Below are 27,932 nucleotides of genomic sequence, written 5' to 3'. Positions count from 1 at the left end.
TGCGATACTATCTGTATCTACCCATCGATGTATATTCTTACCAGGCTATCGATCTTCTTTCAATACGGACGCGCGAACATGCCTGGACAGAGCTCAAACACACCGCACACGATCAGTCATGTCAAGCCCGGACAACTCCAAGGGAAAGTCTTCTGAAAAGAGGACCTCTGTCTCCTCGACCCTCTCTTCTACCGCAAAGGATACCTCCGTCAACCCCGCTTCATTCTACAGCACATCCAACGCCTCTCGTTCCTCCCTCGTTCCTCCTCCCCTCCCCTCCCGTCCCCTTCCCACTCTCAGTCCCTCTACCAGCGCTAGCCAAAACCAGAACCTCGGCTCCTCAAACACGACGGTCAACTTGCCCAACGAGGGTTCTTCCCCGTTCCGCGAACCCGAACTCGTACAGGACGATACCGATACTCCGACCTGGGGCAAATCTTCAGCCCTTCCTGCCGCGTACAATCCTCTGTATCTCGCCGGCCAGGCGTCTTCGAGCTCTGCGGGGTGGGGGATCGATGATGGCATTGCTGCCTCGACGGAGCACCATGACTATGCTCCCGGGACGTCGTGGGGAGCTCCGAGCCAGAACGCCGAATGGGGGGCTGCGGTCAATACCAACAACAATCGTACGCCCAGTCCCATTCCCGGTCTCTTTTTCCCATCTGATTCCAGCACGACGAACTACAACTACAACGACAATAACGACAACTATAACCTCACCTTGTCCAACGCCGCAGCCCACTGGTCCCTCGACAGCACGAACTACTCCGCTTCGGGGTGGAACTCCGCGTTGCGTAACATCGAGATCGACGGACGCGATCTCGAACAGGAAACGAACTGGTGGGATCCAGAGAAATTGAAAGATCCGCCTAGGCCAGGGAGAGGGATCTTACCGCCGTTGATGGTGGAATGTTTGCACGATGCGGAACATACCTTGTTTTCCGTGGGCGTCACGCCGCCTGATATCGCGAAATTACCACAACCGAGCAGTCCTGCCCATGCTCGCGCGGGTTCGGTCGCTTCTAATGCTAGTGCGGGCGCGTCGTCTCTGTCGCTGGGTACGCCGAAACCGATTCCTGTGACTTCAGGTCCACCGGTCCCTCCGCCCTCGGCTGAAGAAGTACGAACGGCGATCCCACATCCGAACGCGTATTACTGTCGGAAACATAACAGCTGGGTGCTCCTCATCTGGAAATCATCCTCCCAACTCCCGCCGCTCGCGAAATCGTTCCTCGCAGCTCATCCGGACGGGGTCATGCTCCCGGACCAGACGAGGAGACGGAAGACGGGGAATTGTTTGCAGGCGGAGGGGTTGGGTGGGAAGAAGGCGAACAGGACGCATCATTTTCATGTTTATGAGAAGGCCGTGGAGGGGAGGAATTTGACGCCGCCGTTCAGGAGGGGAGACTGGGAACGGAAGGTAAAGCCGGGGGAGGAGGACGAGGAGGCGGAGACGGAAGGAGATCAAGCGGAGGTGAAGAAAGAGAAGTCTGAGAGTGATATGGACGTTGTGCAGAGTCAGGGACCCGACGATGCGGTGCCGATGGAGGGTGTGATGGCTGAAGAGGAGGAGGAAGACGAAGAGACCGACCTGCTCGATCTTTACGTGTGTTGTCAGTGCTCACTGTATTGTGTCGCTTCATCGGAGGTGCTTCCTGGAGTTGTGGAGGCGAAACATATCGACCAGCTCGTCAAGACGAAGACGGAGAATCCGATCGTGGGCAAGAATGGTCCGACGACAGCGTTGATCGCTCTAGAGCTTATTCTGAAGTACGTTCGACCATCGGTTTCTGCTTTGTGTGTCGTTGGGTGGAGTGGCTGACGATGTTACAGGGTCATCGAGAAGAAGGTATGGGAGAGAGAGAATCGCCCTGTGCCCGTCAATAAACAAACATTCCAGAAGAAAATTGGATACGACGAGACCGTGTATGATCCCATTTTCTTTTACCGCCACACCGAACATACTGATACTTCTCGCATTCTAGGCATACCATCTTCGAGTCGCTCGGATTCTACTTCAAGGACGACGGAGCAGGCACGGACGCCTCCTTCGGGCTCTACCCACCCACTATCGACCTCGTCACACCTCAAGGCCGCCAAAGCCGCGCGAAACTCCTCCGTGGATGGATCGAGCTCAGCGCATGGGCGGTCGAGTATCAGACTCGGTTCACGCCACAGCTGAAGGATCATGGGGCTGCGAGACCGTGGGTTACCGTTACTAGCCAGAGGGAACATTATCAGGAGGCGCTGGGTGCCCATCCGGACCAGATACCGAGGGGGGAGATACCGTTGGCTTTGAGGTATAATTCGGAGCTGATACATGCGTGGGAGGTGTTGGGGATGACGCAGTCTACGTATTCCCCTCGTACGTTCACTTTTTCTCTCACCATTTGTTGGTCATGGATAGCTCATCTTTATTATTCGCGGCGGTGATGATACAGAACTTCTCGTGTTTGCCTACCTGGCTCAATGCCGCTGCGACCCTGCGGGGATGATCGACTACTTCACGGCTTACATCAAGATATTCCAAGCCCTCTCCGCCAACGGGGAGATCCTCCCAGACGAACTACAAAACCTCATCATCGAAGAACGTTCCCGGCACCGCTTCACAACCGAAGACTACGCCTCTTCCATCGCCCTCCTCGGGTTCGGACAGCACGGCGCCCTCGGCGTAGAACTAGACGACGAAGTCGAGGAAGAGTTCGTGATCAATGCTTGGAAGGATGCGAAGAAGAGGGTGTGGCAGACCGCGGGAGCTGTCGGTGCTGGTGGGGGAGGGAAAGCGAAGTACGAGGAGGTGATGGAGGCGTTTTTGAGGGTGGCGCAGGTTAAGGGCTCGAGGGAAATGATGAAGCTGTGGGAGGAGGAGAGTTTGGGGACGAAGATGACGCCGGATAGGGCGTTTACGACGTTGGATGTGCCGCAGGATGTGGACGAGTCGATGTTGATCACTATTTTCTCCATGAGGGTGAGCATTCGTTCTTACGCGCTTACAGTCTGTGTCCAGACGGGACGAACTAATTTTTTGGGAATGGTTGTGTAGATCGAGGACCAGCCGAGTTCGGGAGATACGATGCGTGAGGCTTTGGCCGTGATCGCAGAGACGAGAGATAGTGAACGGCTGAGGCAGTTCCTCACTACTGGCGTCGATCGTAAGTTTCTCTGTGAAATATCTTGGTTCTCTGTAACCCGTTTTCTCATTGCCGTCTACTACACAGCTGGTGAAGTTATAGTCCCCACTCGTTCAGACTGGCCTCGCGGTCTCAATCAACTCGGGAACACATGTTATCTCAATTCCCTCCTCCAGGTATTTTCGACTCTCTTTCTCCCTCGAGTCGCACAGACTCATGTGTTATCTGGCAATTATAGTACTTCTACACCATCAAAGAACTGCGGGACGCGATCGCCCCTCTGATCAATGCCCAGCTCAAATCTATTGACGAGGACAAGTTGACGGATGATGATCTGAAGCGGCATCGTGTGGGCGGGCGGAATGTCACGCGGAGGGAAATCCTGCGTTCGAAGAAGTGTAAGTAACTCCGTTCACTTCCACTCACAGAATATGCCGTCTGACGAGAAATGTACGCCAGTTGTGAGTCAACTTGCAGAACTGTTTGAACAGCTCGAAAGTTGCGATAATCCAGCCGTCACACCCACCGTCGAACTCGCCAAACTCGCTCTCATCACCTCCAAAGACGAAGAGGAGGATGATTTCGAACGTGGCGGGACGGATACGTCGAACGACACCGATGCCACACTCGTCGACGACGGACCATCTGGCTCTCATCACATGCTCACCGCCGAACCTGCCCAATTCACGTCTCAACCCAATCCAGCGGACGTTCCATTACCTCTTAGCGCCGCATCTCCTGGGTCTATTTACACCGGACCCGGATCTCCGGGCGAAGGCTCGTCGTCGTCGTCTTCTGTGCTTGGAAAGCGGACGAGGGAATCTGTGTCGCATCCAGAAAGGAGGACGACGTTTGCGGACATGGACGTGGATCTGGATAAGGAGAATTATGTCATCGTTCCGCCTTTGGGAGCTGCGAAGTATGAGCATTCGCCTACGGATGCGATGTTGGAAAGCCCGGTTGGGCAGGACCCCGTTCGACGGCGGACTTTGGAAGCTGCGGAGGTAGGAGGTGGCGGGAAGGATGGGGAGGACGAGGTCATGGAGGTGGAGGTGGTGGAGGGGCCACAGGAAGCGAGCGGGCAGCAAGTGGCGCCGAAGCCGCCACCACTTCCCCCAAGAAAGCCGGCGTCCGACTCTGTCATGATGTTTGGTATGTGGTCCACTGTCTATTCGCTCAGGACGACGGAAATATGCTCATACACTCCGGTTTGTAGGCCGGCAACATGATGTTTCGGAGTGTATGGACAACTGTATCTTCCAGATCGAGGCGGCATTGCTGAAGTTTGACGGGACCGATACTTCAGAACCGGACAAGACCAGTGTAGTGAAAAGGTGCGCTCCGTTAACCATTAAGCCGTCAACTTACCATTCTTATTTCGTTATATTTGCCTCGTGTAGACTGTTCTTTGGCACTGTCAAGCAACGGGTCAGCGTTGTACCCCAGGAGACGCAAAGTCGATCGTCAGTTCATGAACGCGAAGACCTATATTCCCTTCTTCCTGTCAACGTGACCAGAGAAGGCTACGACCTGTACGACGGTCTGGCAGGTTACTTCGACGATGAAGTGGAGTTTGAGAGCAAGAAGGCGCATATGGAGGTCACCCTCGTTGACGTACCGCCAATACTGCAAATTCAGCTGCAGGTGAGCATCGTCTGTTGGATTCCGTTCTGAAGCGAGTCGACGCTTATCGTTGGCTTTTAGAGGGGGCAATTCGATCGGGAGACACTACAGCCGTACAAGTCGCAGGTCTACCTGAAGTTCGGGGAAACGATCTACATGGACCGATTCTTGGATAGTGCGAACCCGGAGAAGAAGGAACGAGCGAAGGTCATCCAGGCCGAACTGAATGCATGTCGCGAGCGCCTGCACTTGCTAACGGCAGGGAAAGTAAGAATGCTCATTGCCTGCGTCTACGAACCTCTGCTAATTTGTGCACTGTCATCAGCATGCACCGTTTGCTCCCGCACTTGGTAACGCGCTCGACTTCCTTAAGAAACAGGACTCCGTCGAGCTTCCCGAATTCGACGAGGACCTTGTCTCCTTGTTCAATGCCGAGCAACCATACCTAGCAGCAGAGATCGATTCCTTACGTACCCATGCCACAAAGCTGAAAGGCGACTTGGAAGATGTCTGGGCGAACGACCAACGAGCGGAATACGAGCTTACTTCCGTGTTCATACATCGCGGCTCATCACCGTCTTGGGGCCACTATTTCTTCTATTCTCGAAACCTCCCTGATAACCCAGATCAATGGTTCAAATACAATGATTCTGATGTGTCGAAGGTGCCGAAGGATGAGGTATTGGCGGATACGACGGGGTCAACAGCGAACCCGTATTTGGTACGTTTGTCGCCTCTCATGGTATCCTTTTTGTGAACGCCGATACTAATGTATCGTGTCATAGCTCGTCTTTGTGAAGAAGGGAACGCAACATATTGATACAATTCATCGACGTGATTTGGAGACGAACTCAAAGTAAAGTGTATAATGGATCTGTAAATGTATGGCGGATAATGGACTTGTGAAGGCATCATCATACCCCGCCGACTGTTTTAGCTACGCATGCACTGTATACTAATGCACTTCCCTTGCATCATTTTGATTTTTGTTCTCATAATCGTCTCGTGGGGCATATTTTTGTCCAATACTATGTACTCCCAATTGTCCTTGACGAATAGCCAGCTGCAGCTGGAGTGAGCTGGAGGCTATTACAACTAAAGAGGGCCACAGTGGCGGCAAATTTGCGAAATCGGAAACAGCGCGCCGGCATGCGCGCGGCTCGAGGAAGACAATCGTTCCTCCTCACTATAGAGCGCGCGGCGAACAGACGCAACCAAGACGCAACAGAGTTTGAACTTGGACCGTGACTCCGCTTCTCCTGTCAGTTCTGGTCCTGTTGAGTTCTCTTGCTTGCCTGCTCAGATTGACATGCCACCAAAGTCAACATCGTCTACCACGAGAGTCTATGCACTTCTGGAGCCTGATAAAGAAATCGAAGAAAGATGGATCCGACGTCTCACCTCGAATACTCGACGGGTTCTGGATGTTTTCGATCTGCAGCCTATCGAAGGTGTGCGAAACAAATGGGGAGACACTGTTTCGGTATGGGTATAAATCGATCCTCGGCCCATATAATTTCTGACACTATCCATGTTTTCCGAAGGACATCGTCCCAGTGCTGGAGGTTCTCGATCGCGCTGCTCGCCGCGATTTGGGGAATCCTGTTTGGTATAGCCTCGTCCAGGCTGGCGTGGTGGAGGTCTTATGCAAAACTGTGACTGGTCAACTTAAGATCTTGGATCATGTATGATGTTACAAAGCTTCAAGAGGCCCAAGTCGCACGCGGGAAGGCTAGAAGCGACGAAAGGGCCAAAGTACGGATCGAGTTTTCCGTGTATTCCTGCTGTGATGCCTTCTTACACTTGGGCACTGTAGGACTACGCTACGTACTATGGACCCCTGTCCATACTCAACGTCTCCTTTATGTCACGTCATAACAAGGATCCACCAGCCATTAATGCTTTGTTCGTCACCGCCATGAAAACACACTGGACGGCTATGATTAACCGCGTAAGAGACAGTCCAGTTTGATGTCTGACATTTGCTAATAATTGTTGTACTACAGTTATGGGACACAAACCCCAAAACGGATGCGGCACACTCAGATACTGCTCGAGACGAATGGGTTCTCACCGTCCAGCCGCTCCTCCAGTCTGTCCCAAAGTATGATCCTTCAGCTCTCCAAGTTCGTTCCTTGATAGATCCCTATCTGCATACTGGCCAATCGCTGATATCGATCCTAACAGGTATATCATAACCACGCGGATCGTACTGTCGCCCTCGCCGCGAGATATTGGCAACAAGCAAGCTCATTCTGGGAACTCAGTACGTTCGGGGGAGTGGTGGAAGATGCAATTAATGCAACTCGTCTTCTTCCATCCTCGTCACTCAAAATGGCACACCAGGGGGCACTATTCGCTAATATCTTACGAGGAAGTAACGGTTCGACCAAGAGGTTCTTCGCCAAATTTACCGAGTCTCTTTCTCCCGACTGGCCCGATGACGATGAAGGGCGAATATCGAATGTCCCAAGGTTCTTGTCAGCCCTTCTCGACGCTGCCCTCGACGAAGGTGAGATCCGTTTCGACGTTATCCTCGGCACCGCTCGCCACGACTTTATCATGACATTTCTTCGGGCCACATCGTTGTGGAAGGCCCTTTTTCTCCTGATATGGCGCCCTATAAAAGCACGAACATACGACCAAGGGACAGCTAAAAATGTTCGGGACGAGATATTCAGTGAAGTCTTCGAGCTTGCGAGTCGAACGCTGCATGAGCTACAGGAAATGCGTGTGGAAGACGTCAGTGTATTCATCAAGACGTTGGTGCACGCAGGACTGTTCGATGCTCTTGACGCTGCTCCTCCTCGTTATGCAACCCGCCAAGAGCTTATGGGTACGTTTGCTTGAAGGCTCTCTCTGCAACTCGCAAAGCTCGGAGCTGATCAGAGAATCCAGACAACTACCGCACTTCATGGCACGTAAGCGGGGTGTTCACCGATCTCGTAGAGGTCTGCCGTCGCAAGCCATCACTCCTACTACTCATTCGCGCACAACTCCCTCGAGCCGCCTCTATGCGTGCATTGCTCGACGCCGCATCCGCTGGCGCCGACCGACCATCGCCACCGGAGTTCATTGATGAAAATGAGTTAAATTGGGACGAAGATATACATCTTCAGAATTTACTCCAATTGAATCATCTATATAGGGACTGTCTCATGAACAGAGTCTGCGGGAGACGTGGATGTAAGGGAAGAGTGACGGCGCGTTGCAGTGCATGCCACAGGACTGAGTATTGTGGCCCGGCTTGCCAGAAAAGGTACGACTTTGATTTACTTTTCCTTATAAATGAAGACTCATGACCGTTGTCAATCAATGACAGAGACTGGGTCGAGCATAGATTGGTGTGCGGATTCGCGCTCGTGCCCATCTATTGTTCAGACGATGAAGATGAGGTGGACGATCTTGTCACCGAGCTGGAGCTACCTTTCAGGTTCAGAAGGAAGGACGAACCAACCAGTACGACCTGACATGACCTACTATATGTACACCGATCATAATCGTCCTATCCTTCGAAATGTAATCCTACGCACGAGGGAATGGTCCTCCAAGGCACCTTCTATGTCGTCGTGTTAAGCGCTGGGTCACAATACACCAGCTTCATGGACAAAAAAACAAGGCACCGTAGTGCAACACTTTGTGATGACGACAGTCGAGTGCTCAGGACACTACCCGTTGCAGTATTTACCCATGGGGATTTGTGGGCCATACCATTGCGGTACAAAAGCTGATTCGCGCTGCACGCATCTTGTATCCTCGAGGAAAGCAACAATCAAACTATGATTAGGAGGCGGCTATGAACCACCAAAGATAAGAGGTGTATAGAAGGAATTATGTAAAGGATAAAGAATCACCGTGGTGATTAGTGTATGCAGAGAACGGGATAATATTCAACGAGAGTGAAGGGAGAAGGATTGCATGAGTGTAAAGCCTGAGGTGATCATCGCCAAGGACATAGATAACTTAGTCTAAGTTGAAGAGACGCATATCGGATATTTATGAGAGCTTCCAAGCGCTCTTGATGAGGTCGGAGGCGCGCTCTGCGATGAGGTAAATTCCGGCCTCGGGATGGGCAGCTGGGACATACGGCTAATGATAGACTGAGGTCAGTAATGAAAACTTGATGGAAGGAATCAGCGTGCTCACCATAACGGATGCATCGACGACGCGGAGGCCGGTAGTTCCCCTGACCAAAAGATCGGGCGTGGTGACACTGTCAGAGTCCTTCGCACCCATGGCGGCAGTCGAGACAGGGTGCCACACGGATGCTATGCAGTATCGTCAGGAAACCGACAGTGCCTCAGTGGCTAGCAACTCACTGGTAAGGTTGCGAATGTATGCATCGATGTCGTCGTCTGAGGTGGCGTTGGCAGCCCCGTAAGGCCCGATGATGTACCCGTCGAAGACGGGCGCCGACAGAAAGACGCGGACAGCCTTGTATGCCTCGCGCATGAGAACAAGGTCAACTTCTTCGCTGAGGAAGGCAGGATCGATCAAGGGATAATCCCACGGGCTACTGGAGTTGAGCGTGATGGTTCCGCCTGTGCACACATTCTCAAAGATCAGTACAAGGAGCGCGACGAACAGATCAAGACGTGAGGCGCACGAGAGGTCGGAGTGACAAGATTGGTGATAGCCGTGAGGTAGTTTCCAGAGGTGGGAGTATCTTGGATGATGCCGACGAAGCCATTCTAAGTACAAGGGCACATTTTAGTGGATTGTAAGGATCGGAGGGCGGAAGGAGTGACGTACGGCGAAAACGAACTCGTAGTGGCCGGAAGTGGGACCCGCTGAAGGATCGTCGTAGGTCTCCCAAACACTCGAGTTATCAGGCACGCGGAACCAGCCAATGCTGTTCGTAAGGGTGTTCACAAGAGGGCCAGTCTTCGTGTTGTTCCATTCCGCAATCTGGCCGTTCAACATGGTGGTGTTGCGGAGCACCTCGTCGAACGTGTCAGTCGAGTTGACGGAGAACTGGTTAGGAAGGAGCTGAACGAGAAATGTTGAGTCTTTGGCTATGCTGAGTAAGAGTGATCTGAGGAGAAATGACGCACTGGGTGGTCCTGCAGGTTTCGGCCGACTTGAGTGGAGTTGACGATGGTGGTGATGTTCAGAGGCTCAAGTTGAGCAGAGTCTCCAATGCCGGAAAGCATCATGATTTGCGGGGTACCGATGGAGCCGGCGGACAGGATGACCTCCTTAGTGGCGTTCATGGTATAGATGGTGCCTACGAGTGACAGGATCAGCAATCGAAGTCGACGGGGATGGAATGAAGGTTAACTCACTATCAGGAGAGGCGGCGAATTGAACGGACGTAAACGCAGGTGAACCGGCGGATGAATCGTTGCTGACCAGCTTGAGGACCTGGTGCTTAACGAGTACGTCGAGGTTATTCCGGGAGTAGACATCTGAGGTCAGGTACGCAGTAGCGGCGCTACTGCGCGTGCCATACCCAGCCGAAGCGTAGACCCAACCTGTATCAAGACGTCGAGGTGAATAAAGACACCAACAAGACTCTGCATGAGTTGAAACGTACCCAAGCCGATCTCGTTGCCTTGGTTCATGTCCTCGGTGTAAGGGAATTCTGGGAGCTGGTTGGCGGCCTGGACGAGCATATTGTCGATACCAGTGGGGTAACCGGGCAAGGAAGTGTAGAGCGTTCCGTTGGTACTGTGCGCGGACGGGATATACTGGCCAGTAGTATCTGAAAAAATAGTTGTCAGTTTAAGAGGCATCGATGATTAGACATTACGTACTGTGCCCATCTTGCGGAGGAACGAAATGTTCAGTCTATACAGCTTGAGATCAGCGCTGCAATTGAAAAGTGCATGAGGAGTACTCACCTTGTCCCTGTAAGCTTCGAGCCCGTTCCAGGACCAACCATCATCGCCCGTCACGTTCGCGTAGCGATTGAAGTCATCGGAACCACCGTAGTTGTAGACCAAGAAATCTGGTTGAACCCCCAATAAGAATTACTGCACTCGCATATAAAAAGGGAAATATCACGCACTGACGGAGCTACTTCCTCCCAAGAGCTTTCCACGAGGATATGGGAACGTCCTGTTATCAAGCGCGGATTGAGCTGTGACCGTATAATTCCAGTCCCAAGGCTGGTTCGGGGTCATGTCCAAGCAGAACCATGGAACCTCGGCGTCGAAGATGTTGGCGTTGCTATTGAAAGACATGAGCATTGAGTGGAGGCCGATGAATATATAAAGACGTACTCAAGACCAGCCTCGATGAGGAGAACGCTTGCACTCGTCTCACTCAGTCTACTAGCCACGACGGACCCGGCAGTCCCACCTATCCGGATAATATCGCCAACGTCAGGGAGACTGGTCCTCAAGAGACGGTAGATGAACGTGACGTACCGCCCACGACGATGAAATCATATGTCTTGTTGAGGATCGAGGACGGCTCTGCGAGAAGTTTCGCGTCGATGGCCGCAGAACTCAAGAGAAGAAGAGAACCTAGGAGCGAAGTCCGAGAAGGAGACATCGAAGCAATCGCCCGTAGATGCAATTGAACCAGGTCGGTGAATGGTAGACGGAGGAGGCTGGGGTGCTCAGGGGGATGCTGCTCGTTCTTATACGTAGTGGTGCTCAGTTACCGCAAGCCCATTGTAACGGAGCAAGATCGGGTTGCATCATCGAATACACGAGATATTACAACGGAACTATGGACACGTTCTTTCTCACTCGCTTGAAGGCTGAGTTTACGCAGTGCGCTAAAGATGGAGCCGTTCCACGGTGCCAAACAAAATGATGCGCCCGTGCGGTTCCGGATGCAGGCTCATAGTCAAAAGCCAAGACGACTTCGGTTAGCGTGCACTGGATGAGTGAAGTAGCGCAGACATCGGTGTATCCATCGGCGTATGCATTCGTTAATTCATTGCCGACTACAACACCAGTGTCTGGTACACTGTGTAGCTTCAAACGATGCCAGACGCCGAATGAGCCAAATGCACTATGGGCGTGATGGGTCTTGGAGGACGGGTATCTCAAATGGTATGAACGAGAGAAGGCATAGATCGACCAAACGCAAAGGAAGAGCACACTTCCAGTGGCGAAGCGTGGAAAACGGAATGGGCTCCTGTGTTACACAACTGTGCTGTGCCACTTCGAAGCCGAAGGTCAAAACTTGGACTGTCGGAACAGAGATGGGGCCTGGCGAGCAGGGAGATCGCGGCCTAGAAAGCCTGGGTTCAGTTTCATCGCGATGGGGACTCTACACAGCCACGCCATAAACGATCAGTGTATTGTAGTCGACCACCGTTTCGGGAAGTCGGAAGTGAAGTAAACGACTCGAGTGATTTCCTCACCAATGACCCCTCCGATGACAGGAGAGCCTGAGGAAGCTATATACGCACGTAGTCGTATGATTTCCAAGACGGATAGAAAATCAGCGACAAAAAGTGCGACCTCGATTCGAAGAAGAACGAAATGCCTCTGATATGCCTTGTCCAATCCTAGTCTTCAAGATGGCATAAGACCCAGGTTTCCGAGGTGAGCGCATCAACCTTACCCTGAAGAACGAAATTTACTGCCCCGGATAATCTCATCGTAACTTGATCGCTGTGGAACCAGGGCAGGCCGACGTTGACGGAACACGAGTGAGCAAGCAGCGCAAGGAGAGGAGGCTAGAGCTTCCGAGCAAGTTAGTAGTCCGAGATGATCAGAGCAAACACGGCGCGCGCCTTTTTTGACGTTTAAATAAAGATGAGTCAACGGAGATAATTACAAGCTATGTGAGGAAGATGATGGGTGGAAGAAAGAACGAGCGGACACTTGCGCGCAACTTGCGCGTCTAACGGGGTAGTAATTTGTTCCCACGGCATGGGCGCAGTCCTACGCGCTACTCGGGCCATATCGGAGTCCGGACTCAGTCTTTCGCTAGAATCACTACCATCTTCAGTTTTGTGCCGTCCCTCTTATTGTAGGCAGAAATATCGTATAGAATGCCACAACAGTGCAAACCATCAACATTCTAACCTCTTCTCAAGGCGCATTGTATGTACATCTTTCAAGGAAACACCACAACGTTCCTGAACCTCGCCTGGTTCGCCACAACGCCTTGATATGCCCCCTCAAAATCCTCAATCTTAAACTCCTGAACTAATGCCTTAACTCCCTTCTCTGCCGAGAACTTCACCATCTGTTCGGAGTCTGGCGCCGCTCTACAACTCCATCCTCTGAGGGACGCACGGTTCATGTTGAGGAACAGGTTGTCGACCTCGATCTTTCCGTCGGTGGCCGCGGAGACGAGCATGATGGTGCCATCTTTCGCAACGGCAGGCAGAATTGAGTTGATGTGTTTTGCGTAGGGGGCGGTACAGAGGACGAGAACGGCGCCGCCGAGGGATTGGAGGTAAGCGGGTACGTCCGTCGCAGATGAGTCGAGGTATTCAGTCGCGCCGAGGGAGAGCGCGAGGTCGCGTTTTGCGGAGCCGGAGGAGCAGGCGATGACCTGTGAGACAAGTGTTGAACATCAAGGTCGTCAACTGCAACACAGATTAGTTTTACTTACCTTGAGACCCATCCGGGAAGCCATCTGTCAGATAGGAAGGTACGTAGGACTTGTCAGTGGGGCGACGTCGACCGAGAGATCAGATACGACCGCGACGGACCTGAACGGCAAGATGGCCAAGGCCGCCAATACCTTGAACCAGACAGATATCACCAGGAGCCCAAGTACAGTGTCTGATGGCGTCGAACACAGTTGTACCAGCGCAGAACAATGGCGCAAGTTCCGCGTATGTTGCGTCCTTGAGGGCCTCTTCAGGTACACTGATCACCGCTGTGAGAGAGGTCTCAGTATTGGATCTGACACGAACATCTTCAGAATAGGCTTACAAGTCTCAGGTGCGTACATGTATTCCGCATGTCCTCCATCCCGTGTGAACCCCGTGACCTCACCCTTGACGCAATAAGAAAACTGGCCCTTTCTACACCATTCACATCTACCGCACCATCCGCCATTCCATCCCACTCCCACCAATGACCCCTCCTTGAGCCTCATGTCGTCCTTGAGCTCAGAGCCCACAGCAGCGATGCGGCCGATGACTTCATGGCCGGGGACCAGAGGATAAGAGAGCCCCGGCCAAGAGCCTTCGTGAACGAAGTGGTCTGAGTTGCAGATACCGGATGCGTGAACTCGGATGAGAACTTCTGCGGGTTGAAGGTCGCGGAGTTTGCGTTCGACGACCTCGAACGGCTGGTGAGGAGCAGGGCTGATGACTGTCGCAACGAAACGAAGCACTCTGTCAGTGAACGCGCTCTCGGCACGAGTAGGGAGAGGAATAATGCGCACCAGCCTTGTAGGCCTTTGGAAGAGAGGGCGACATGGGGATAGTGAAGATGAGAGACAGAACGGGCGGATCAGTTCGAGATGCTTAGTGCTTTATGTCTTTTATGGGTGCTCGTTGACGAAGGTGGGTTCTCTGAAGGTGGGTTCTCCGTGAAGCACGGTATGCACTGCTTGGTGATCGGCTGTGACAGAAGTGTACGTAGATGAACGCACGGTAGACGGGCTATGAGAGGCATCCTGATGAGATGAATAATCATCAAGAAAAGAGACTTTTATACACTTAGCCTCCGATCAGTGCGGCCCACCAAAATCTGCGTCTCGCGACTACGTGATGTTTTGGAGTCAACCAACCCCTAAACACAACTCTTCGCCTAAGATCCACCTTTCGAACCCGAGCTCAAGATGACTGACACACTTCAGTTTATTCCTGTCAAGGTCATTCGACACCCGATAGTTGGAGTCGGATTACGCATCGAGCACTGATATCGATAACGCTTGCAGTAGAACCACTCTTCCAGAGTGAACTCGGACACCATTCGCATCCCACGTCCAGCGATACGCGTTTCAGGTCTACTAAAACTTGTAGGAGAAGCATATGTCATCTGGTAGAGTCAGTTCAAAGCAGAACACACCAGTGCAGGGGCTCGAGCTGAGGGAGGATGCATGGCACGGTCAAACATCCACCGGAAAATCGAGATCATACGTAGCATGCGTGTCGTTTCTAAAATAATAGCACAGCGCCAGAGCATAGCAAAAATGCTATCGTTCTCCTTACAAGGCCAGGGTATCAAGAAGGCCAGAGCTCGTTGGCGTTGACGAAAGCGACGAGAAGAAGAGCTGGAAGAACAGGCCTGAACCTGCCTGAACTGGAACAAGGAGTTCGCCGAGTGGCGTGTTCCACGTGGGCTGGGCCACAATATGGACGCGACGCGCGTCGTGGATGCTTTCTTGACCGCATACGCGTTCTATACCCTTCGCTAGCACCACTACATCATTTACTTCAATCCCATCTCACTATGTTTTTAACTCGCTCAGAATATGGTGCGCACTATGTCCCAAAGTAATCCAAACAAGGGCAGGTATTGACTCTGAGCGTAGACCGTGGTGTGAACACCTTCTCTCCAGAGGGGCGGTTATTCCAAGGTGTGTAGAAACAGTCGTGTAGTTCGTATGGGTTGCTGATTTATGTTGCTGTCAGTCGAGTATGCTATTGAAGCTATCAAGGTAGGTTATTCTACCCAAACTCAGTTCTAAACGAGGCTCATGCACACCACTACCTCAGCTTGGATCAACAACCGTCGGTGTCGCCACCCCAGAAGGCGTCGTTCTCGGGGTCGAGAAACGCGTCCAATCCCCGCTTCTCGAATCCTCATCCATTGAAAAGATCATGGAAATCGACTCTCACCTCGGCTGCGCCATGTCGGGTCTCACCGCGGACGCACGAACCATGATCGACCATGCACGCGTAACAGCACAGAATCATAACTTCACGTACGATGAGAAAATCAGGGTCGAAAGTGCGACGCAGGCGGTCTGTGATTTGGCGTTGAGGTTCGGAGAGAGTGTGCACGATGAGGATGCGATGATGAGTCGGCCGTTTGGCGTCGCGCTGTTGATCGCCGGGGTTGACGAGAGGGGGCCACAGTTGTGAGTGAACTTTTCACTTACGGGTATTGGTGGACTCCTTGTGGCTGGAGGAGCTTGGAACGACAAGTCCTCATACTGTAACAAATACAGGTTCCATACGGATCCATCCGGGACGTTCGTGCGGTATGATGCTAAAGCTATTGGGTCGGGATCGGAGGCAGCACAAAGCGAGTTGCAGGACAAGTGGCACAAGGTACGCGTCATCTCATGAAGTTGTGTAGCGCACGTTGCTCATGGAAGCACTCTTTTCTTACTTTCACGTCTTATCCTTTCACTCTCCACAGCAAATGACACTGCAAGAAGCCCATATTCTCGCCCTTCGCGTTCTCAAGCAAGTAATGGAAGAGAAGCTCGATCACCACAACGTTCAGCTTGCACAGGTACTTTCTCTTCCGATTCCACCTTCCTTACTCCATCCTTGATTCCTGGCTATGTCTTGTGATCCACTCAGTCATGTTCTAAACTACGCCTGACTAACGTGTCCCGACTTACACTAGGTAACGCCTGACAAGGGCTTCAGTATCTTAAACGAGGCAAGCTTGAAGGAAGTGATCGATGCTATGTAACTCTCCACGGACACGCGATCCCTTCAATCTTCTTTGTACGTTGTGGATTCACTGTCTGTCCGTCCCTTTGTCGCCGTTGGACCTGCCAGGAAATGAACTGTATCAATATCTTCATGGCGAATCGTTGCCTCCGACGCCCTGTGAACGGCTTGGGGCAGCGCAACTTGAAGCTTCGATCTTTATTTGAGCAGGGACGCAATGCGATTCCATCATCTTTGCGTTCAGGGTATACTCCTTGTACACTGCATCGTATTGTGGTTCTTGCCAGTGAACGGCTATCGATTGAGCTTGATCAAACGGATTGCGCGCTCGAACTGAGGTGGAGTAGCTACAAATATCGTCGCCAGCACTCTTCTTGTTGGGATTGCGGTGGGACCGGTAGGCTGACCTCTGAACTTATTCCGAGAGTAATAGCGGGAGAAGCAGCTATGTTCTGGAGTTCTGTGATCATCTCTCTACGAAGGCTTTCGGAGGATGCGTTCATGAGATACACACCGTGCAGTCATGTAGTAGTAAGAATACTTTCTCTGCTTGCTCGACTAATAATAATAATAACCTCTCCATAGCTCACTCTGCAGTTCGAAAGCAAACTCCCTTCTACCCCCATAACCCATTCCTTCGCTCGTTCTAGAACATACCCACTATCCGAACTGGCCTCTATGTCGTCACCAACGTCAAGACCTCTCCACCAATGATGATTCTCCCGTCGTTGCCAACAATAGAGGCTTCGTAAACGAGGCTAAGGTAAGACCTCGTACGGAGCCCTTATCTCGGAATCGGGAGGCATGTCTTCCAGAACGTCAGGACAAATCCAGGCAATTGTGTCTCTGCTGGCGCAACGTTCAAGGGAAGAAACCAATAGCAGTAGTGGTTCGCCTAGGGAAAACCGCGTTATGAAACAGTTTGATTTCTATTGCTTACCGTCTTGTCTTAGCCATGAACCCGTAAAATCGCGCCGATTGATACTAGCCTTTTATAGGACTTGGACAAAGATTACACCCGAAATAGTGTACATGCTTCTTTGTTCATCTGTCTTCTCGAAACTCACTATGTTCCCTGCTCTTACTCCTTCGACAGCTTCAAGTCGGCACACTCGGAAGAGTCATGCGTTTCGTCGCTCGATCCTTCGAGCTTCTAGAGCAGTGGAGGTTGAGGTTTAATTAGTGTCAATTATGCTTGTGAATGGAGCTCATAGTGACAGAAGCAGTAGTCTCTCTATTTCTGACTTGTCGGCCGTGAAAAGCATCCGAACGGTGTGGGTGCTTACCTGGCATGTCAACTTTGAAGACTTACAAAGTCGTAGAAGATGAATCACGACCCATTTCGTGCTGAATGTATTCGATTTTTTCCTGTGTTCTCTAACAGATTGTGGAAGGTTCGTACCTATTTAGAGCTGAGCGTTGGAAGGTCACCGCATACACAAAGCAAACCGTAATCACGCAGGCCAAAGTAATGCAAGTAGGTCAGGATTCCGAGTCCGATTCGATACATTTCAATTGTGACGCGACGTCTGCTAGTAGTACAAGGGAAAGCTGGGCATAGTTGAATCACAGAGAAAAGTCGTGAACGATGCTGGAGGACGAGATGTGTGCAGCGATGAAGCAAAGGATCAGGCAGCCTTTTCGTTGCTCAGACGATCAACACGACGATTGATGCCTCCGAGGAGGATCTTCGTCAACATGGGAGCATTGAGATGTTCGCCGTCGACGAAAGGCGTCGTGTCCACCATATCCTGACGGGGTTTTATCAGCTAAAGGACACTATGAAGAAATTGATAATCAAATAACGGCTCACTCGGCTGGACTGGAGTTCCAGACCATCGTCCAGTTCCCTCAAGTATTCCGCGGCATCTTCGTCCCCGCCGACCTGGACGAACTGAATCCCCACCTTGTATAATATGAGTGTTAGACTTTACCGACTCTTTGTTATGTGAATATATATACCTGTTTGAGATGATATTTTCCATCGTCGAGTTCTTTTGCGTAGCGTTTGATCACATCCACGGGGTCATCAGCTACACATGAGGATAAATCACGATGCGGTCAGTGTGGCGTCACAAACTCGGTGATCTGGTGTTGACGCACAGGGCTCCCCGTCGGTGATGACGAGGTAATTGATAGGTTTCACGTTCTTGGGTACGCCAACAGCGCGAGCAGTCTTCAGTTTCCTCGTGTATTCGCGCAATAGTTGGTCCAGCCTCGATCCCAAAGGTGTCGCGCCGCTCGGCCTCACTTCTTCGAATGCTTCCATCACTTGTTGCGAGTCCTGCATGTTAATATCATAGTGTAATAAGACCTTGAGACCATCCCACACAAATGATTACAGAAGCTGAATACACACCGTGACATTATTTTTGATCACGTCGCTGTTGAGGAAACATATCGTTATGCCGTCCGTGTCGAGCTGAGACACTATCTCCGCAAGGGTCCCGAGCGCAATCTTGGTCTGTGAAAGGAAGCCGACAGTTAGGTACCCTCCCAGTACCGCTGAACCAGATATTGAGAAGAAACCTACCTCCTGCCATCTATTTTCCCACATCATGGACGCCGAGTCGTCGACGACGATTACCGTATCGTATTCACACAAAACTGCCAAGGCGGGGATACCACTTCGTTGCAATAAAAACCTTTCAGCAAGCAGTCATAGTGGGCTTCTTGGACAGTAACGTCACACCTGAGAAGACCGTTGTAAGGCGCTGGTGCTGGGTCATTTTGAGGGCCACTTGTTGGTCTTCCGAAGAGGTAGTCAGTATCGTTGTTCAGGGAGAGCTGCTATGACTTACATATTCTCGACCGTGAACCGACAGGTATTGTCCTCGACGAAGGAGACAACTAGGGAGCCGTCTTGGGCAGGTGTCTCGGCGCGGCTTGACAGGAAAAGTGTCTGCTCAGTCTGGCCCGGGTACTCGGAAATCGTTAGGCATATCGCGCCATCCCGACGATGACTGACTCCAACTGCTAGGCCGGAGCCCAAAGGGGCATCGCATCGGACCTTTCGAAGATCGCTGTACACGTTCACGTATTTGCCATTGCTACCTAAAAATTGTGATTCAGCTACCGTATTGGAGAGTGGGATGTACTGCTCACCTTTCAGTACGATCCTACCCTCAGACGTCTTCTCGACGAAGAACAAGGCGCGATCTCCCCGCGTAGCCTCGAACTTGAGTCTATCGGTTGATGTGACGCTCAAGTACCTGCCGTATGCGTCTCGAAGAACGATTGCACCAGAAACATTGGCCTCGGATACAGCGGAAGGCGGGCCAGCATTGGCAGTCTCGAAACGCCAGAAGAAACGTTGATCGTTGAGGCGGGGGTCAAGGGTCACCTATAGAAATACTTCAATTGCGGTCGTCACGCCTGAATGACATTGTGTGTACTTACCGGTTTATCGATGTTTGGGTCCTCCAGCATCCACCCCAGCTCATTCAAGCCACCTGTCGTTATGCTGATACAATAGTAGATAACGCAGATGAATATTGCGATACGGTACGAAGCTCACGTATAAACGTCATTAATCGCGGTGTCACGAATGACCCATTGCTGGCCATGAGACACCCCGCATACTTCGTCACCAGCGGTTGGGCGGCTTCGGCTGCCAGCGAACAGTTTTGTCGCAAAGCTTCGGATCTCGTAGCGGTTATCAGTGCATCGCCGTACTTCCCACTGGCAGCCAAGGATTAACGAGGGTCGTATATCGAAGACATCAGTTGAGACTGACCAGTTGGGAGTTCGTTTCTTTGGCCACTTCGAGATAGCTGGAAGTCACGGCCGTACCGTGCGTGTCCTTTGGCAAGGTAACTAAGCTGTTCCTCGTCAGATTGGTGAGCAGGTATGTTCCAGACGGCATAGACATGATGGCAAGGTGGAACGGCTGCGAGATCAAGTCAACGACGAATTCGGAGTCTGTTCAGGATAGAGCACATTTCGTGGTCGTTATATATACCGGCTTTCACGAGTGTTTAGAGTTCGATATCGATCCATGAAGATACAATGTTCCACTCTAGATGCCCTTTGCCCATCGGAAAATAACTGCACTATGACGATGTATGAGTCAGTTGCTGGTATACATGGAATCGCGGGTGTGCAGATTCCGTGTGGCCCCATTCACGCGAGGAGCATGAGATAGCAACATATTTGTCCAAGAGCATAAGATCAGGGTGAAAAAGCCCCATGACAGCCATGCGCGAAAGGTGTGCAATCTGTGGTCTACCTGATCATTAATGATGGGCAACGATAGCTGAGCATCACCGGTAAGGCATCTATCACTCAGTTCTGGGATGCGGAAGATGTGGAGCAAAACTCGATGTTGTTGAGAACGCGTGCTAGACTGGAAGTTCATCTAGATGACACGAGCTTGGATAAAGAAAGACCGTTGGCTTTGAACTCGGATGATCAAACGCCAGACCCATCGTGGACATCAGCTCCCACTGTCAGCTGCTCGTTGGGCTGCAAGTGCTTCAGAATATCGCGAAAGCTCTCGGAGATACAACAGAGCATCTAGTGAATGCAGCCAGAACGCAGAGTTCGAGCAAGAGTCCGCCGCCGCTGGCCATGATCGGAGTTTCAAAATGTGGTTGAACGTCATTCGCTTCTGATTGGCCCGAGAATGTGGCTGACTGGACTCTGACAGAGGTTCGGGTCCATCGATGGAGCTCATAATGGAAAAAAAGGTTTCTAGAGTTCTGCCCTGTCAACATGAAAAGGTTACGGACAGCGTGAGAAGTGGCTCACCGAGAATTCGAAGCAGAAGGCCTGTCCGCATAACTTATCTGTGTCCTAAAGTTGCTGTCGGCTGTGTTACCCAATACTGCCAACAGATGGCTATCTGGACAAGGCGTTCGCGTTAGTCCCCAGATTCGAGGCTGTACGTATACCGAAAAATAGAGAAGGACTCTAACTTGGCAAGTAGGAACGTGAGATGCACGACCCCACTGCGCCCTTCAAGTTACCTAGCCTGTTCCGTCTAACGACGTCTAAGTGATGAAGTTTTTTCCGAAGGAAAGACGATATACTTGCAAGGCAGTATGCACATGAAACTTATCTCTAGCACATGGGTATTCGATCCCCATAGGCTGGTGGAAACGATCCAACTCTACTAAGACCATTAAGTACTCGTTACAACAACAATAGCATAAGCCGAATAACTCACATTGTTCACACCGACAACATTGTATTCCCTCTCACTATCCCATCCACGGCGTCGGTGTCTCCGGCACACCCCTCCCATGCCCCATCATCATCATTCCCGTCCCCCCATCGGTCCCTATTGTCTCCGTCTCCTCCCCTCCCTGAGGTCTCATAATCCTGTAATCCGCCCTCTGCCCACCAACCGACCTTCTCGCCGCCCTCTCCCCGAAGACTGTCTCCGTCGCCCCGCCGCCCCCGTCATCATCGAAATCGTCATCATCATCATCCCATCCATCATCATCAACCATCTCGCCACCACCACCGGCAGCGCGCAACTCTGCAGCCTCTCTCTCCTCCGCCCTATCGAACGAATCATCATCAAACGAATCATCGTCGTCGTTGTTGAAAAACCTCCCTCCCTCTATGCCCTCTCCCGAGCCAACCTCATCATAATAATCCGCCGAATTCTCACTATCGAAACTATCATCCTGATCATGCACACCCCTCTGCTGCGAGGCCAGCAGGAACGCAGCGGAAGGATGGGCCGTATCGTTGATGATCGAATCTTCATCGTCATCCAAGGAGTCCATCGAGTCGTCACCGACATTCACGCCAGGGCCTACGCGGTCCCGATCGTATTCATCTGTGTCGATGGAGGCCGCTTGGGCATTATATTGCGTGAGAGGGTCCATGGGCTGGTTTTGCTGATGAGCGTGGGCTGGAACGTTGTAGTTGTATGTCTCTGTTGGCTCGTCCCTGTACATTTGCTGTCTAGATGTAGGAGCAATATACGCGCCACCATCGTCCGCTCCGTCGTCCTCGTAATGAGCCCCATAGTTCTGTTGATCGGGTGTGTGCGGGTGATGACCCGAGGTGAGAGCGGCTGTCGGCAGGTGGCCCAGAACAGGCGCTGGTATTGGAGGAACTAGATTGGCTGGTGAGAGATCAGGATTGGAGTTCGAAGGAGGAGGGAAGTGATACGATTCCTCCGAAAAGACTGGAGCGTGGCCAGCAGCCCTCGATGATGTAGCTGTAGACGCCTTTGAACCAAACGTCAAGCCGGTCACGGTCCCAATAGAAGGAGCTTGGTTCTGGCGTTGACGAGCATAAGCTCCAAGCTCGTACCCACCGCTACCACCACCGTCGACCCCGATCCTCCGCATCATACTGTCCAACGTCGAATCATGTGCCGCAAAACTGCTTCCACTCCCGCTGACCATACTCTCGCTCGAATTCATACCCGGTCCCCGACCCGGATATGCCCCGATCCCACTCTGTCTCATGAATTTCATAAGACTAGGCGGCGTCGTCGCCGAACTCAAGCTCGTATCCGTCGAACTCTTCACCACCATTCCTCCACCTGGTCCTCTCGTCTCCATTCTCGAGCTCGCCCCTGCTCCACCACCATACGCACTCGCATCCCGCCCAACAGGACGTGCCGAATCCCCAATCAAATCCCTTCCTATCCGCTGTGCCGCCTGCTTACTCGGTGTCCTCCCCAACTTCGGTAACGCACTGACATGTCCCCCGCCCACCTTCGGCATCGTCGCGAACGCCATCGTAACCGGCGGACTCATGCCCGGCGGTAACCCAAACTCGTCCTCATCATCACTGCCCCCTTCTCCGCCCTCACTATCCCCACCATCATCGCCCCCACCAAACGCGGGCGAAGGCAGCGGAGCAGCACGGGGGAGGCGGCGCGGAGTGGTCGCTGTGGCGCCGGTACGGAGAGGCGTGGATCGGAGATCGACGAGGCCGTTCCATTTCGAAGGGTCGGTGTCTTTGGGGAGGTATGGGTTCGGAGGGGCGCCTTTGGGGGTTTTGGGTTTGGTGCCGCGGGAGCGGTGGGGGGAGAGCGTTTGGCGGCGGAGGACGTCTTGGCGGAGGGTTCGGTCGGAGGGTCTGCGCTGCCGTTTATTAGGTGACGGGGAGCGGGAGCGGGAATGCGTGGTGGGTCGAGCGGCGTGGATCGTTTCGCCGTCGTCGAATAGATTCGATTCACTGTCGGCAGTGGATACGGCGGAGGGGGAGATCATTTGGGGGTCTGAGGCGAAATCCTGGAGTCTGTTCAGGCGGACGAGTGGCGATTCGAGGGATGCGCTCCATGAGGGTTCGGAGGATTGGGTGGTGAACGTATCAGATGGATTCTGCACACGATGTCGGTGTGCCGTGGCTGGTGTGGAAGATATAGCGGCCTGTCCTGGTGCGAAGGAGTGTTCGGTGAACGATGGAGGTTCGGTTTGATCGAAGTGACGTGAGGACGCATTCTGGGCTGGTCGTTCGGTGCGGATGGTAGTATTAGCGGTCACATCCGCTGATACTTCTTCTTCTTCCTCTCCTTCGGTCTCGGTGGTTTCGTCTTGAGTGGGTTGTGTGGCGGAAGTAGAAGGCTGGGACTCGGAGGGTTGCTCGAGATCGAAGTCGGATGTGGGAATCCGGACCTGAGCTGCCTCCTCGTAGAACGATGTCCAGAACTTAGCAGATTTCGAGGAGTCCCATCGTCAGTCGTATACTTGATTCATGACACAAACAAAAGGACGCACCCTGGCAGCTTCCCTAACCGGCTCAGTTCCCACCGCAAACCTCTTGAACGCGGGCAACAACCGCGTCTGCATTAAATGCTGTATCCGTGACATATTCGCATCGGCATTCTGCATCGCACCATTACGGCCAAACAGGAATACGCGTCAGGTCTTGTCTTGAGCCTTTCGTCCAACATCTACCCAACTGAACTGGAAAGGAAGAGAACGCACCTGCAGCTTAATCGTGATCAACTGCTCAATATGATCGATCTGGTCATTTACAGACGCAGTAGTATCTAGACCTGGTATATGAATGTTTGCCGGGTCGGTGCTTGGCTCCCAACGTGGAGGATTTGGTGGTATATCAGGGAGGGGGTTGTGAGTATTGGAAGTAGCCATGGAGGATATTCGTTATGGCCTCGTTGTATAGGAGGATTGTATGGGTACGATATGAAATAGCCTTCAGATTTTTGAAGAAAACCTGAACGAAGGTACTGGAGAATTGCTATGTCCGATGTATTAGTTTGTGCCTCAGTCCTTCAAGCTAGTGTATTTCCTTGGTTCAAAACGAAAGACAGCTCACCTTCTGGTCAAATTTCACGCAAAAAGATCTTATGTTAGGTTGTCGCTGCTATCAAGCCTATAAACGCGTCTGAACCACAAGAAGGCCCAGTGAAGGATGAGGATGGAGTCGACGCGGCGAGACGCGACCTCAATATTCACGAGATCGACAGGGGCAATTCGAAATTCATTACGGCTATTTCCGCCCAACTTGTATGCGGTGTGGCGCAGCGTGGCCCCTCTCCTTGAGCTCGAACGGCCACCTATACCTGGGCTGTCTTGCCATTCTTCTCACTTGCCGAGGCAACTACTCTAGTAGGAATATTTGGAACTCTATAGAATCAAATCCATCTCACCAAGCGCAATGTTATGAACACCGATGTCGACACATTAGACCTTATATGTTTCAAGTATACTTGGAACTCGTTGGCGGAAGATCTGTCCGATCCGCCAATGAGCTTTCGTAAAAAGTTCCAAGTTTTCACTAACATATAAGCCCTATTGCTGCAACTTGAACATTGTTGTACTCGGGAGACAAGTTTAAACCTGAGGCACTGTAAAACTTTGGTGGATTCTCATACTTCGCTCTCGCTCGTAAAATGGTACGTATAACCTCCCAGGCAATATACGTATCCTCTCTTTATACATGGTTTGCGAGAATTGATGATTGAACTGAGAATGCGCTGACCTGCGACCAAGAAAAGCATGAGGCTACCGACTCACTACTGAAAGAAACAGTTTGGCAAAAATTAATTTTGCACGCACCCGACCAATTAGAACTCTCTCGGATTGGACCACTTTATTGAGCCCGTGCTCACTGTCAAGAGACAGGTAGGGCGACTGGCCTGGCCTGTTCAGCGGCTCGTTTTGCCAACCCATCAGCGAGGGCGTTGAACTCCCTCGGAACGTGCCAGAACCGAATCTCGACAGCCTGTCTCGCTTGTTCTTGCTTGATAGCATCGTCAAGTCGCCGGAAGAGATCGATATTCTTTGGGGTGTCTCCTCGAGCGTTCTTCCACCCATTGGCCTACCACAAACCACAAAGGGAAAGAAGGAAAGCCGTGCAGTTACATACTTACTTGAACATAACCGAGACTGTATAGGGGGTCAGGATAGTGACTTGACTCGGGTTTACTAACCTTCCAACTCGGGACCCACTCTATCATATCCTTTACCACATACTCCGAATCGCTCACAACGATCCACTGTTTCGGAGCTCTATCCCGTTCGTCCATCGATCGCTCTTCGTGCCAACCGTCCCTCATCGCCGGAGGCTGATAACACAACGCCTCGAGCGCGCTCATCTTCTTCACTCCCTCCAACGCAGCCAACAATTCCGCTCTTTGACTCATCCTGACCGACATGCTTCTCTTGAGGTGTCTCCTCGTATTCACCACAGCCTTATAAGTATCGAACTCGAATTTATCGACATCATCATCCACAGGCAAAGCCCACTGCAACACCTCGTCCATACCCAACACAATCCCCATCCCCGATCTTGCCGCACCCGTCCCATTACCGGGACACGCGCCGTCGGTGAATACGACCCGATAATGATGGCATGGCTTCCCACTGCTGATGACCGTGTCGGAGTCGGAGTCGGAGAGGTGGCAGCAAATGGCGAAGAAGAGGCGGCAGTCTGGGCAATGTTTGATTTGTTTTGAGGGGGGGAGGGAGTCGAAGCGGGGGCAGGGGAGAATTGGCGGTCTTGGAGGGGGCGAGGGGTTGAGCAGGGGTCAGACATATTGCTCGGAGGGGTGGCGCGGGAGGGGCGGAGGTGGTGGACGGTATCAAGAGGATGTTGGGTGCTGGGAGGGGGGCAGAGGTCTCGGATGAGCCTGTATGTATATCATTCAGCGCTGCTTGAAAATTCAAATTCTCGAAAACATAACTTACTCTATCGTGGCCTGATTCTGCTTGCCATTTCGACACGTGAAAGTATCACCAGAACGTTCTGCTACCTCCCAGGATTTTCCAGAAAATTCGAGCGGGTCCGTTCCGCCTGAGTCACGAAATATACTTCCGCGCAAGGCACAACAAGACAACGGTAGGAACTTGGTTGTGTCTAAGTTACTATGGGCTGGACGGAACTTCAAGTAGTAGGGATCAGTGCGATGGTAGTACTAGTGTGGCCTTGAGACATCACAAAAAAAAAGTCAAACAAACCGCGGGTTTTTCAACCTGCGTAAGACGTTCGCCGTTTGGATTCGGAGGTCAAGTTTGGTAAGTTGCAGTGGCGCGCCACACGGCCGTGGTTCGCCAGCGACGATGAAATACGAAGACCAGACGATGAAATACGCAGACCATGTTGCACGGGATCTGGGAGGACAAAAAGATTTCATTTCTTCTGACTATCCCTATCAATGGCCGGAGGAGTCGAAGAGCACGTCCTCTCTAATAGTGGACAGGGCCGGAAATCGTCGAGACGGCTGTCCAAGTCTGGAGTATATCTGACAGACTGCCGGTGGTGCCCACCATGAAGTTCACCGAAAATTATCTATGTAAAGGATTAGAGGGTGTGATCAGCGGATCATTTTATGCAGTGTTCTGGTTAGTTATAGTCGATGACAGGAGGATAACCTGGGTAAAATGATAACATTTAGCGTTGCAGCCAACGTTCGACTCAGAACGAGGACCCGACGAGCCTCGGAGGAGCAGATATAAGTACAGTATTGATCTGGCTTCTCTAGTTGGTATACCGAGCAACAAGTACCTGTGTGATAAACGTCTAGATGCCCGAACGCATTTTCGGTCTGGTCGCCGGATGGGCCCATTCCATCTTGAGACGGGAGCAAAAGTTCGATAGATGAACAGCGACGAGTCACTAGAGCAAGCTGGCGCGTTGGTTAACTCGACGAGGATAAGCCAGCATTAGGCACTTATAGGGTGCGGATTTTCTTCAAGATTTACGATCTTGAAGGAATGTCTGCCGAGAAAAGATGTCAGAGACAGTGAGCGGAGCACCAGAGAAATATCGCGGCAAGTCCAAGGCCCAGTCTCAGCGCTCAATCGCCGCGGGGCAGTCGCCAAGTACTGCAGCTGCTCACAAAGGTTTTCATCAAGAGTGACCGTTGTCATGGTCGAAAAAGATATAAAACGGGCGAGTTTGAGGTGAACGCTTTGAATCGCTCCACACCCTCTCGCCGAGCGCAAACCGCCACCCGAGTACGTCCCGACATCCAGCAAGTCCAAGATCCACTGCTGGTACAGAGCCGAGCGTCGGTGGGACCAGTATGAAGGACTGGAAGGATGGATAACCGGTGTCAGTGGCGGTCTCCGACAAGGAACGATACGACCTGGAATGGACCGGTAAATACGCACGCCGCAGCGTTGAAGACTAACTTTAGCCATGTGCCTTCACACAACATTCATCCCGTGCGAACTCCCATCCTTCCTCCCTTCTGAGCATCCGACCCTCCGAATACGCACCGGTCCACACACTCTCACTAT

General features: G+C 52.0%; 9 protein-coding genes across 9 annotated transcripts; 4 read left to right on the top strand and 5 right to left on the bottom strand.

Moving 5' to 3' along the window:
- Nucleotides 1–118: 118 nt before the first annotated feature.
- Nucleotides 119–5,614, top strand: STEHIDRAFT_159821 (cysteine proteinase; the record flags this gene model as incomplete). Its single annotated transcript, XM_007307316.1, has 13 exons — nt 119–1,770; nt 1,834–1,926; nt 1,986–2,365; nt 2,442–2,968; nt 3,044–3,152; nt 3,219–3,307; nt 3,370–3,529; nt 3,591–4,283; nt 4,348–4,465; nt 4,532–4,775; nt 4,836–5,021; nt 5,080–5,475; nt 5,540–5,614. The coding sequence occupies 13 exons, from the start codon at nt 119–121 to the stop codon at nt 5,612–5,614; spliced, it is 4,722 nt and encodes a 1,573-aa protein (XP_007307378.1).
- Nucleotides 5,615–7,284: 1,670 nt separating this feature from the next.
- Nucleotides 7,285–8,225, top strand: STEHIDRAFT_123678 (uncharacterized protein; the record flags this gene model as incomplete). The annotated part of the gene is made up of 3 exons (XM_007307315.1): nt 7,285–7,590; nt 7,653–8,013; nt 8,077–8,225. Exons 1-3 carry the CDS (start codon nt 7,317–7,319, stop codon nt 8,222–8,224), a joined length of 783 nt encoding a protein of 260 aa, XP_007307377.1. The 5' UTR covers nt 7,285–7,316.
- A 366-nt stretch (nt 8,226–8,591) lies between these two features.
- STEHIDRAFT_170553 (aryl-alcohol oxidase-like protein) lies at nt 8,592–11,252 on the bottom strand (the record flags this gene model as incomplete). The annotated part of the gene is made up of 13 exons (XM_007307314.1): nt 8,592–8,843; nt 8,901–9,022; nt 9,074–9,295; nt 9,361–9,445; nt 9,507–9,743; nt 9,809–9,981; nt 10,040–10,228; nt 10,291–10,458; nt 10,511–10,544; nt 10,598–10,704; nt 10,765–10,925; nt 10,979–11,057; nt 11,126–11,252. The coding sequence occupies 13 exons, from the start codon at nt 11,250–11,252 to the stop codon at nt 8,751–8,753; spliced, it is 1,797 nt and encodes a 598-aa protein (XP_007307376.1). The 3' UTR covers nt 8,592–8,750.
- A 63-nt stretch (nt 11,253–11,315) lies between these two features.
- STEHIDRAFT_123677 (uncharacterized protein) lies at nt 11,316–12,393 on the top strand. The gene is made up of 2 exons (XM_007307312.1): nt 11,316–12,227; nt 12,279–12,393. Exon 1 carries the CDS (start codon nt 11,716–11,718, stop codon nt 11,998–12,000), a length of 285 nt encoding a protein of 94 aa, XP_007307374.1. The 5' UTR covers nt 11,316–11,715; the 3' UTR covers nt 12,001–12,227; nt 12,279–12,393.
- A 304-nt stretch (nt 12,394–12,697) lies between these two features.
- STEHIDRAFT_123676 (GroES-like protein) lies at nt 12,698–14,842 on the bottom strand. The gene is made up of 5 exons (XM_007307311.1): nt 14,064–14,842; nt 13,607–13,990; nt 13,381–13,550; nt 13,281–13,304; nt 12,698–13,220 (listed from the first exon to the last, which is right to left on the bottom strand). Exons 1-5 carry the CDS (start codon nt 14,095–14,097, stop codon nt 12,777–12,779), a joined length of 1,056 nt encoding a protein of 351 aa, XP_007307373.1. The 5' UTR covers nt 14,098–14,842; the 3' UTR covers nt 12,698–12,776.
- Nucleotides 14,843–15,076: 234 nt separating this feature from the next.
- STEHIDRAFT_63480 (proteasome subunit alpha type 5) lies at nt 15,077–16,273 on the top strand (the record flags this gene model as incomplete). The annotated part of the gene is made up of 7 exons (XM_007307252.1): nt 15,077–15,101; nt 15,159–15,203; nt 15,259–15,284; nt 15,343–15,707; nt 15,798–15,900; nt 15,992–16,087; nt 16,205–16,273. 7 exons carry the CDS (start codon nt 15,077–15,079, stop codon nt 16,271–16,273), a joined length of 729 nt encoding a protein of 242 aa, XP_007307314.1.
- A 1,609-nt stretch (nt 16,274–17,882) lies between these two features.
- Nucleotides 17,883–18,983, bottom strand: STEHIDRAFT_133182 (uncharacterized protein; the record flags this gene model as incomplete). Its single annotated transcript, XM_007307310.1, has 7 exons — nt 17,883–18,005; nt 18,068–18,160; nt 18,217–18,287; nt 18,358–18,538; nt 18,614–18,718; nt 18,788–18,881; nt 18,940–18,983. 7 exons carry the CDS (start codon nt 18,981–18,983, stop codon nt 17,883–17,885), a joined length of 711 nt encoding a protein of 236 aa, XP_007307372.1.
- Nucleotides 18,984–21,455: 2,472 nt separating this feature from the next.
- On the bottom strand, nt 21,456–24,355 carry STEHIDRAFT_141060 (uncharacterized protein; the record flags this gene model as incomplete). Its single annotated transcript, XM_007307308.1, has 3 exons — nt 24,153–24,355; nt 23,943–24,050; nt 21,456–23,873 (listed from the first exon to the last, which is right to left on the bottom strand). The coding sequence occupies exons 1-3, from the start codon at nt 24,318–24,320 to the stop codon at nt 21,456–21,458; spliced, it is 2,694 nt and encodes an 897-aa protein (XP_007307370.1). The 5' UTR covers nt 24,321–24,355.
- Nucleotides 24,356–25,302: 947 nt separating this feature from the next.
- STEHIDRAFT_62782 (ribonuclease H-like protein) lies at nt 25,303–26,173 on the bottom strand (the record flags this gene model as incomplete). The annotated part of the gene is made up of 3 exons (XM_007307181.1): nt 25,303–25,509; nt 25,622–25,847; nt 25,899–26,173. Coding segments are annotated over 3 exons (708 nt in total), but the record flags the coding sequence as incomplete, so codon positions are not given.
- Nucleotides 26,174–27,932: the final 1,759 nt, after the last annotated feature.

Source organism: Stereum hirsutum (assembly GCF_000264905.1).
Source record: "Stereum hirsutum FP-91666 SS1 unplaced genomic scaffold STEHIscaffold_13, whole genome shotgun sequence".
Lineage (NCBI taxonomy): Eukaryota > Fungi > Basidiomycota > Agaricomycetes > Russulales > Stereaceae > Stereum > Stereum hirsutum.
Note: the sequence above shows the minus strand (reverse complement) of the source record. Positions and strands in the feature narration are given on the sequence as shown.

What these genes read in the sequence shown, in the direction of transcription:
- STEHIDRAFT_123676 (XM_007307311.1), bottom strand. Translation starts at nt 14,097, where the DNA reads ATGTCGCCCTCTCTTCCAAAGGCCTACAAGGCTG. An exon ending in CATGTACGCACCTGAGACTT is followed by an intron (nt 13,551 to 13,606) that starts GTAAGCCTATTC and finishes CCTCTCTCACAG; the next exon opens with CGGTGATCAGTGTACCTGAA. An exon ending in TTGGCCATCTTGCCGTTCAG is followed by an intron (nt 13,305 to 13,380) that starts GTCCGTCGCGGT and finishes CCTATCTGACAG; the next exon opens with ATGGCTTCCCGGATGGGTCT.
- STEHIDRAFT_123677 (XM_007307312.1), top strand. Translation starts at nt 11,716, where the DNA reads ATGCACTATGGGCGTGATGGGTCTTGGAGGACGGGTATCTCAAATGGT.